Source organism: Coturnix japonica, chromosome 24 (assembly GCF_054131305.1).
Source record: "Coturnix japonica strain WE chromosome 24, WE-NBRP24, whole genome shotgun sequence".
NCBI classification, from domain to species: Eukaryota; Metazoa; Chordata; class Aves; order Galliformes; family Phasianidae; genus Coturnix; species Coturnix japonica.
In genome coordinates this window covers 829,419-840,005 of record NC_140686.1, presented here as the reverse complement: position 1 = coordinate 840,005, position 10,587 = coordinate 829,419, and the positions used below count along the sequence as shown (strand labels likewise).

The 10,587-nt window shown below is 51.6% G+C and overlaps 1 protein-coding gene across 1 annotated transcript; it reads left to right on the top strand.

Moving 5' to 3' along the window:
• Window positions 1–319: 319 nt before the first annotated feature.
• Window positions 320–4,723, top strand: LOC146756933 (uncharacterized). Its single transcript, XM_085523272.1, has 5 exons — window positions 320–374; window positions 686–1,739; window positions 2,614–2,691; window positions 3,113–3,178; window positions 3,472–4,723. Exons 1-5 carry the CDS (start codon window positions 320–322, stop codon window positions 3,629–3,631), a joined length of 1,413 nt encoding a protein of 470 aa, XP_085379398.1. The 3' UTR covers window positions 3,632–4,723.
• Window positions 4,724–10,587: the final 5,864 nt, after the last annotated feature.

Below are 10,587 nucleotides of genomic sequence, written 5' to 3'. Positions count from 1 at the left end.
AACTCAGCCAACACACGTTCTGGTTCTCCCTGCCTTTCTTTTCAGTTCACAAGACGTAGATGCCCAATTTTGAGTTAAGCAAATCAGAGGCAGTCAACTCACGATAGAAACAGGTTGAAGTAACAACAAGAACAAATGGTTAGACCCTGTCCTTCACCACCAACACGGCAGCAAGGAGAGATTTCACACAGCGGTACCGCAGGTTTCAAAGCACGCTGGAAGGTTTGCATTACGGACCGTGCCCCGCACACACAGCGGTACCGCCAAACGGCACCGAGCGCACACAGATGCAGTGAATCCCGCAGCGCAGCGCAGGGCCATGCCGGGGCCTCAGCGGCAGCGGCACCCGCGACCCCACAGCACGGCACGGCACGGCAGGGCACGGCACAGCACGGCACAGCACGGCACGGCACAGCACGGCACAGCACGGCACAGCAAAGCACGGCACAGCACGGCACAGCACGGCACAGCACGGCACAGCACGGCACGGCACAGCAAAGCAAAGCACGGCACAGCACAGCACGGCACAGCACGGCACGGCACAGCACAGCACGGCACAGCACAGCACGGCACAGCAAAGCACGGCACAGCAAAGCACGGCACAGCAAAGCACGGCACAGCACAGCACGGCACAGCACGGCACGGCACAGCACGGCACGGCACAGCAAAGCACGGCACGGCACAGCACGGCACGGCACAGCACGGCACGGCACAGCACGGCACAGCAAAGCAAAGCACGGCACAGCACGGCACGGCACAGCACGGCACGGCACGGCACAGCACGGCACAGCACGGCACGGCACGGCACGGCACAGCACGGCACGGCACAGCACGGCACGGCACAGCACGGCACGGCACAGCACGGCACAGCAAAGCAAAGCACGGCACAGCACGGCACGGCACAGCACGGCACGGCACAGCACGGCACGGCACGGCACGGCACGGCACGGCACAGCACGGCACGGCACAGCACGGCACGGCACAGCACGGCACAGCACGGCACGGCACAGCACGGCACGGCACGGCACGGCACGGCACGGCACAGCACGGCACGGCACAGCACGGCACGGCACAGCACGGCACGGCAGGGCCCGGCCCGGCACCAGGCCGCGCCTCGAGGCACAGCGCCGTCCCGACCGACCCCGCGCACGCCGAACCGAACCGACCCGACCCGAGCCGAGCCCGCAGCGCCTGGCAACAGCGACACGGACGCGAACGGACCCAACGGACGCGGACGGACCCAACGGACGCGGACGGACCCAACGGACGCGGACGGACCCAACGGACGCGGACGGACCCAACGAACGCTCCCGTCTCTCGGTGTCTCCGCGCTCTCCGGGCTCCTCTCGCCGCCTCAACGCGCTCCCGCTCGTCTCTCTCCGCCCGGATGCAGGCCCTCGGCCGGAAGCGGGCCCTGCCCGGCCCCACGCATGCGCACTCCTCCAGCCATTGGCTGCCTGCGGCTCCTCCCACCGCCTCGGCCGGCCCGGCCCGCGGGGCTGCGAGCAGCGCAATGAGCGGAGCAATGAGCCGTGCCGTGTGCCGTGCTACGAGCCGTGCGGGGACGGCACCGAGCGCACGGGAAGCCCCGCACCCCGTGTGCGATCGCCACGAACCGCCGTCCCCGCTCGGAGCGCTGCAGCCGGGAACAAGCGGCACCGCGCTGACCGTCCGCCCGTACAACCCGACGAGCGCAGCGTGCGGACGGCGTTCAAGAGGCTGCGGCTGGACGCGCCGTGGTGAGTGTCGCGGGCCGGGGCTGTCGGGACGAGCTGCGTCCCGTTGTTGGGAGCCGCCGCTCAGTAGCACACACCGTGCTTTGCTTCTCCACCTGGGGAAGGCACAGAAGGAGAGCGATGGCTGCCAAGGGCACTAACAGGGACACAAGGCTTTTACTGCTGTCATGGTTTTGTAATGTTGTAATTTTGCTCTCAGTATTCCACATCATAACCTCATGTAAAGCACGGATACTTTTATTGAATGTGCAGTCCACAGAAGAAGACTACATATCCCAGAGAACATCAGGGTTAATGATAAGTCACGGGACCAGGACGCTGTATAATCTCGTTCCCAGGCTGGAGTGCCCTTCTTCTTCTCTCGGACTTCTCAGAGAGTGGGAAGCGTTCCAGCCGTGTCACCTAGAGTTCACAGTCGGCCTCTTGGTTTTCGGGGGCTCTCTCTCTCTGTTTCGTTCGATTTATTAGCCTCAATTATATTATATTATCGTGTTATCTTGTATCCCGATATCATATTTAGTAAAATAAGCTTTTTCCCCCCTTAGATTGCTGCTGTTTTTATCCCATTTCCCTTTTCCCCCTCTGTTCCGGGCCCCTAGGGGCCCTACGGGGTGGCTTCCCCCTGGCATAGGTAAATCTAAGTAACCCGTGACAATTGGTCGTTCCAGATGGGAAAAGTCAAGAAATCAATCACTAATCTCTCACCGCTGGATGCTCGACCGCATCCACTTCCCCACTGATCACCCCGCAGCTCACTCCTAGGAGTTCCTCACGTTGCAGCTCACTCGGGCACGAATCCACCTTTCCCACCTGCTGACAGGCAGAAGTAACAGGAGGGTGAGCTGACGTTCCTCTCGTGTCCTTTTGTTGCCCACAGGTGGCAGCAGGATGACGGTGATGATGAGGAGCAAATCCTGTGCATCGCCTTCAAGAGGCTGCTCTTGGTTGCGACACGGTGAGTGGCACGGAGCAGCACATGGCTGTCAGTGCTGCACTCGGCAGACAGAGAGCTCTGACACGTCTATCAGCTCCCATTTCTCACCCATCACCTGAAGCCACGGGTCTGAATCGGGATGCTGACGCCGTGTGCTGAGACCTCTATCCTTTACCTGGTGGATTGCGGTTCAGCCTGCTGCCATCAGGAAAGATCTGACAGCGCCGAAGAGAACAGCTGGAAATGGCGCCCAGCAGCCGTCTGTGCGCTACCAGGAAGCACGGAATGGGTAAATCACAGCACCAGCTGCACCACACACATATCCTGCTTTCAGGCGTTTAGGACTTGCTCACTGTTGCCAGTGAGAGTTCTCACAGAGCTTTGTGAGCAATGGCACAGAGTCCGTATTTACCTCCCCTGTTCACTTGTTATGACCCTGCAGGAGTGAGAGGACTTCAAGAAGACCAGCCAGTCTCTCACGGCGCAAACGTTCCAGGTCTCCTGCCCTGTATCCTTCCAAGTTTATACACTACAGCACAAAACACAAAACTCAGTCAGACACATCAGGAACTCACAGCAGTTCCAGTGTTTGTGCTGCAAACACTGCAAACACGGCCCAGAGGACAGATAGAAATCTCACTCTCAGGCCAGTGATGGCAGAAGAGCCTGAACTGAACCTCTGGAAGCTGAATGGCCTTTGGGGAAGTCACGGGAGAACTGCCTCACTGTGCCCCCATCACTGCACGCTAACTCACACGCAGGCCAAACCTCAGTTTTCCATTCCTTATCCATGCTTCACAGACCCCTGTATGAAGCAGACTCATGGGATTCTCCTCTATCCTGTACAGAAGACAATCGCACCCACAGACATGCTACAGTGGAAGGCATCACCGGATACCTGGAACACTATTTCTGTCTTCCTAAGGACATGTCTGCCATGGCTGAAATGATGTATTCTTGACTGAAAGCCATAGATAACCACTTAATCACTTAGTTTAGTTATCATATATAGTTTCATATGTAGTATATATTCTTTATAGTTTTGAAAAGACGTAGTATGCAGCGTTGTCACAGAATCACTTAGTTTAGTTATCTATTATATATAGTTTCATATATAGTATGTATTCTATATAGTTTAGTAAAATCATAGTATAGTTTAGAATTTCTTAGTGATAGCTGGTCTAAACTTACACTCTTCCAGCTCAAAGCCATTTCCCGTCCTTTTCCTACCGGCCCTTATGACAAGTTCTACCCAGCTTTCCAATAGTTTGTGCCCTGGGAAGCACAAAGCCATCCCAACATGAGGCCCTGATGAGGGTGCACAGGATCCCACAGTCCGTGTTGCCTATAAAGATGTTAAATGGCACCAGTCCCATCACCAGTCCCAGACGGGCACTAGATGGAGCTTTGCGGACACGGATCCAGGGGAGGAGACTGCTGCTGCTTCAATGTTATTACTCGTATTTCCTAACGTAGAGGTGCCCCTTTCCAGCTAAAGGAGCCCAAAAACCACTGCCTGGTGCTGAGGCCAGCTCTGCCCCAAGTCACCGATCTGCTCAGCAGCAGTGAGTGCCACCAGCACAGCTTTGCAGCCCTGGAGCATCACCCTTTCCCCATGGGCATCCACACGGCCATTGAACACATTTTTTTCCATGCTGTGCAGCCAGAGACGTTGCAGCTGCTGTGCAGAGGTGTATAATATAATAATATATATATATTCTATATAGTTTTGTAATATCATAGTATGCAGCGCTGTCACATAATCACTTTAGTTATATTTTATATATAGTTTCATATATAGTATGTATTCTATATATTCTATAGCTGATGTATTTGTAATTGAAAGCCATAGATTATCACAAAGCTAAGCGTTATCGCTAATTTAAATAGTTCATTTGTGTTGTATTTTTACTGTTTTGTGTTGTGGGGATACAAGAAAAGCTGTTCAGAGCAGCAGCTGTGGAGCAAGATAAACAGCATTGTGTTTCATCAAATGTTTTCTTACACGTTACAGTTTAGTTTTCTAACAAAAATTGTATATTGTTTCATAAAATCACAGAGTGGTTTCATTTTGTTTCGGAAAGGACCTCTAAGATCATGTCTTTCCAACCCCCTGCTGCAGGTAGGGACACCTCCCTCTAGACCAGGCTGCTCACAGCCCCATCCAGCCCAGCCTTGAAGGCTTCCAGGGAGGGGGCATCCACAGCCTCACAGGACAACCTGTCCCAGTGCTTCAGCAGCCTCACAGTAAAGAATTTCTTCCTGATAGCCGGTCTAAACGTATACTCTTCCAGTTCAAAGCCATTTCCCCTCATCCTCTCACTACCTGCCGTTATAACAGCATCCACCCTGTAGACCCCCTTCAGTACAGGAATGCTGCTATAAGGCCTCATCAAAGCCGTCACCAAGCTAAGAGGCCCTGCTCCCCTCACCCTGTCCTACAAGGATGTCTCACCCGCCCTACGAGGAGGTGCTCCAGCCCTATGACCATCTTCATGGCTCTCCTCTGGACCTGCTCCAGCAGTTCCCTCTCCTTGTGTCTGCTGCATCACTCAGCTTGGTATCAACTGCAAATCTGATGAGGGTGCACAGGATCCCACAGTCCGTGTTGCCTATAAAGATGTTAAATGGCACCGGTCCCATCACCAGTCCCAGATGGGCACTAGATGGAGCTTTGCGGACACGGATTCACGGGAGGAGACTGCTGCTGCTTCAATGTTATTACTCGTATTTCCTAACGTAGAGATGCCCCTTTCCAGCTAAAGGAGCCCAAAAGCACGGCCCAGAGGACAGATAGAAATCTCACTCTTTAGGGTGGGTTTATGAGTTAATGTTAGTGATTATCTTCAAAAAATTAAAGTTCTGATTTAAAAATCACTATTTATCCTCTCAAAAATATGTTTTACTTTCCTAAATGATGTTTTTCATCCCTTAGAATTGCACTGTATCCCCAAAATCCTTTCTTTTTCATCATAAAGATGACATTATCTCCACAAAATGATCCCTGGCAGCACAATATGACACACTACTTTTAGAATACCACAATTGCTCTACAAAATAAGTGCATTTCCCCCGAAACAGCAATATCAATTACAATTTTTGATTTTAACACACGCCTTTCACTACATATAAAAAAACTAAAAAGATCTCCTTGCAATGATTTGATTTTGTTTCCAAAATATTACTAATCAGGCCTAAAAATAGCATTTTCTAAAAAAAATACTGGTCTTCATTCGCAAAAGAATATATTTTCTTTACAGAATTATGCTTTCTAGCAAAACATCGTAGTTACACTTCCACATAACCTCTATTAGTCTATTAGTATTATTATTAAACTTATACATACCCATAATTGCACTTCCAAATACATTGGCCCCATAGACACCATACAGACCCCAAAACCCCATATAGGCCCCATAGACTCCATACAGGACCCACAACCCCATATGGCCCCCATAGACCCCATATGGGTCCCATAGATGCCATACAGGTCCCACATCCACATATGGGACCCATAGACCCCTTATAAGCCCCAAAATCCCATAAAGGCCCCACAACGCCATATGGGCTCCATAAATGCCATGCAGGCCCCATAGACCACACAGAGGCCCCATAAACCTGATACAGGCCCCATAACCCCATATGGGCCCCATAGACCCCATACAGGACCCACAACCCCATATGGGCCCCATAGAACCCATATGGGCCCCATTGACCCCATATGGGTCCCATAGATGCCATACAGGCCCCACAACCACATACAAGCCCCATAGACCCGATACAGGCCCCGTAACTCCATATGGGCCCCAAAGACCCCATACAGGCCCCACAACCCTATATAGGCCCCACAACCCCATATGGGCCCCATACACCCCATACAGGCCCCACAACCCCATATGGGCCCCACAACCCCATATAGGCCCCATAGACCCCATACAGGCCCGAAAACCCCATATGGGTCCCATAGACACCATAGAGGCCCCACAACTCTATATCGGCCCCAAACACCCCATACAGGCCACACAACCCATATAGGCCCCACAACCCTATATTGGCCCCATATAACCCATACAGGCCCTGTTAGCATGTGCTTTAAATATTCATAGCAGTAGTCATGCTAAGGCTTGTAGTTATCCTAGACTGTGTTTCTCACGTATCTAGGAATGCAAGTTGTGTTTCTTATGAACCCGTGCACGAATCTGAGTAGTAAATCTTGCTTAGGAACAAAGCACAATGTATGTAAAAATTAGGTTTATATTTATGGTGTGATGGTAGAGCGGTTAAGCATTTTAGAGAAAATGAATAGTAAACAGAAAGGGGGCCTCTAACAGGAACATCCAGTAACGTCACAGATCGAAGGAGGAGAAGAATGTACAGCACATTTCCTTAGGTCTTTGTGGGATAGTCTTACCTAATTGTAACCAAGGAAACATAACAAAAGAGGACGAAGCAATCCTGAAGTAAATGTATAGAAACCTTGTGATTTCTTTATAGTTTGGGGCTCTGACTTTGGACGCTAGTCCTCAGACTCCCGGGCCCTCAATAAAGCACCGCATAAAACGACTCAGGGTGTTTTGTGTTCTTTAACTATGGGCAACAGCCCCACAACCCCATACAGGCCCCATAGAGCCCATATGGCCCCCATTGACCCCATACACGCCCAACATAATCCACATGGTCCACATAAACCGCATAAAGGCCCCACAACCCCATATGAGCCCCATAGACCCCATATGAGCCCCATAGACCCCATACAGGCCCCACTTCACCATATGGGCCCCATGGATACCATACTGGCCCCATAGAAGACATATGGGCCCCATAGACCACATAAAGGACCCACAACACCCTACGGGCCCCATAGACTCTATACATGCCCCACAATCCCATACAGGCCTCAGAGACCTTATACAGGCCCCAAATACCCCATGTAGGACCCACAAACCCATAAAGGTCCCACAACAGCATATGGGCCCCATAGACCCCATACAGGCCCCACAACCCTATTTGGGCTGCACAACCCCATAGAGGCCCCATAGACCCATGCAGGCCCCACAACCCCATATGGGCCCCATAGATCGCATACAGGCCCCACAACCACATATGGGCCTCACAACACTAAAAGGGTCCCACAACCCCAAACAGGCCCCTCATCCACATACAGGCCCCATAGACCCCATTGTTATGGTTTTCAATTTGGTTGGTGTTGGTATTCCACATCAGAACACCATGCCTAATAATGGGAGTAAAGGGGACAAGTTTTTTTTCTGTGGACTGCCTTAAATGGGCATGTGGGGAGGGGCACCGGAAGGGAAGTTGGGAAGGGGACGGGGTTGCTGGCCCGGCTCCCTGTGAGGAGACAACGTGGTCGGAGCTTCCTGCCTTCCACAGCTCCATCGGTGAGATTGGGGACTTGGTATTCTCTTTGTTGAAACTCTCTTGTTGTTGTTTAGTGCTATTAGGTTATTAAACTGCCGTTCGTTCTCAGATCACCTTTTTCTCCTTCATTTTTTGTTAGACTCAATCGCAATCTCCCTTCCCTTCCCCTCTCCCTAAACACACGTGGCCGGGCCGTGAGTGCCGATAGAGAAAGGGGGGGGGGCGGCTTTTGTTCCTGCTGCCCCGGGTTTGTTCCCACTGTCCCGGAGTGAGCTCTAGAGAGAACTCCGTGACATTTTTGGTGGAGAATGTGGGCAAGGCTCTGGGCAATGTTTTGGGCAGTAATTTGGTGTTTTTTTTCAGCAGCCCTGTATGTAGGACTGATGGTCCCTAGGTTCCTGTGGTCCTGGCTTAAGAAAATCCTGATGTTGGGGGTAGGGGTAGATTTATTAAGCCGACAGCTGGCAGGGATAGAGGTATCTGCCTGGCTCCCTTCCAGACTAACAAACATCACGGGCACTGTGCTTGAACTGGCTCACGAATGCTCTGAATTCCTTAAGTATGACTGGGGTGTCAAATGGGATACTGTGTTGTTAGCCTCTCTAATTGTAGTAGTTTACTATAAAGGGCGGAGAGACTTGCAAAGAATAGTGCAGAGAGACTCAGGAAAAGGGCCAGAAGCATCGGGTATCAGGTAATCTCACCCCTGAACACCAGAGGGACCTTGGGAAATTAATAGAACCCCTGAGTGAGTGTGGGAGATCAGGGGGATCTCAGATCGAATGGCTTATGAAAAAGATAGAGAGTCTCGAGAATGAGATCCAAACCCTAAAGGGAAGGCACCAAGTTAATCCCAGCTGACCACAGGAAGCACCAGCATCAGTGTCAGTCGCCCCAGTGGAAGGCCAGAGATGGGAACGTGTGTCCTCACATCTGGAACGGATGGAGGAAGTAGAGGAAGATCCGGGCGAGGGACCCTCCCCAAAACCACCAAGGAAGGCAACTCAGAAGACTAACAGACATGGAGAAGATAGTGACGATGAAGGCCAGAGATGGGAACGTGTGCCCTCACATCTGGAACGGATGGAGGAAGTAGAGGAAGATCCTGGCGAGGGACCCTCCCCAAAACCACCGAGAAAGACAACTCAGAAGACTAACAGACGCAGAGAAGATAGTGATGATGAGGGAAAAGTCACTGCTTCCTCTACTCGTAAACCTCTGAAAATTACTGAAATCCAAGGTGCAAGAAGGGAGTTTGCCCGACTCCCAGGTGAACGCCTTGTCACTTGGCTGCTCTGGTGTTGGGACAATGGGGCCTCCTGCATGTCCCTAAGCTGCAATGAGGCTCATCAATTAGGAAACATTGCTCAAGACTCATCTATTGATAGAGGGATCAGCAGATGTCTCGATGGAGTCACCAATCTCTGGGAGAGGATGCTATCAGCTGTAAAGGCAACCTGTCTTCTCAAAAGTGATTTGGAGCCTGTACTGGAAAAATGGAGTACAGCTGAGGAAGGTATCCAGACCTGAGAGAAATGGCTGTGGCAGAAATGCTGTTCGATCCCACGTTTGTCCCTGGGGACCTAGAGGATTACCATGACCCAGAAAAGGTGAGCTGTACACAGGAAATATGCAAGAAACTCATACAGTCAGCACCAGGGAAGTATTCCAGTATACTGTTAATGAACTGTAACAGGTATGATGAGCTGGATAGAAGACCTGCAATTTTTGAGCTCATCCTTTCACTGCAAAATACTGAATACACACTACTGCCACACCGTACCACCATCGCAGCCATCTGTCAAATGGTGGATAGAATGGACCGAATGGAGAGAAAACAAGACAACATGCAGAAGAGCTGGTCTGCGGCAAGGAACCACAGTGAACCTGTGGCAGTCTCAGCCGTCAGACGCAAACGCACACCTGTCCGAGTGATGACCACAGTGAGCCTATGTCACGTGGTGCCATGTGGAACTACCTGCGTGACCATGGAGAGGATATGAGGAAGTGGCATGACGAACCCAATTTTGCACTGCGAGCACGGGTAAGAGAATTACAAAAGAGGTCAGCCTCTACTGAGGTTGCCTCTACCGCTGCAGACAATCAATAGAGGGGCCCTGCCCTCAGCCAGGGGGGGGAGAGGGATAATAGAGTGTATTGGACTGTGTGGATTCGATGGCCTGGCACATCAGAACCACAAAAATATAAAGCACTGGTGGATACCGGTGCACAGTGCACTCTGATACCCTCAGGTTCCGAAGGGACAGAACGGATACATATACATGGGGTGACTAGGGGTTCGCAGGAACTGTCTGTATTGGAGGCCGAGATAAGCCTCACTGGTAGAGACTGGCAGAAACATCGTATAGTGACTGGCCAGGGGGCTCCTTGCATACTTGGAATAGATTACCTAAGAAGGGGACATTTCAAGGACCCCAAAGGATACCGATGGGCTTTTGGAATAGCTGCTATAGAAAAAGACAACATTAAGCAGCTGTCTGATTTGCCTGGCCTATCAGGGGACCCGTCTGCTGTGGG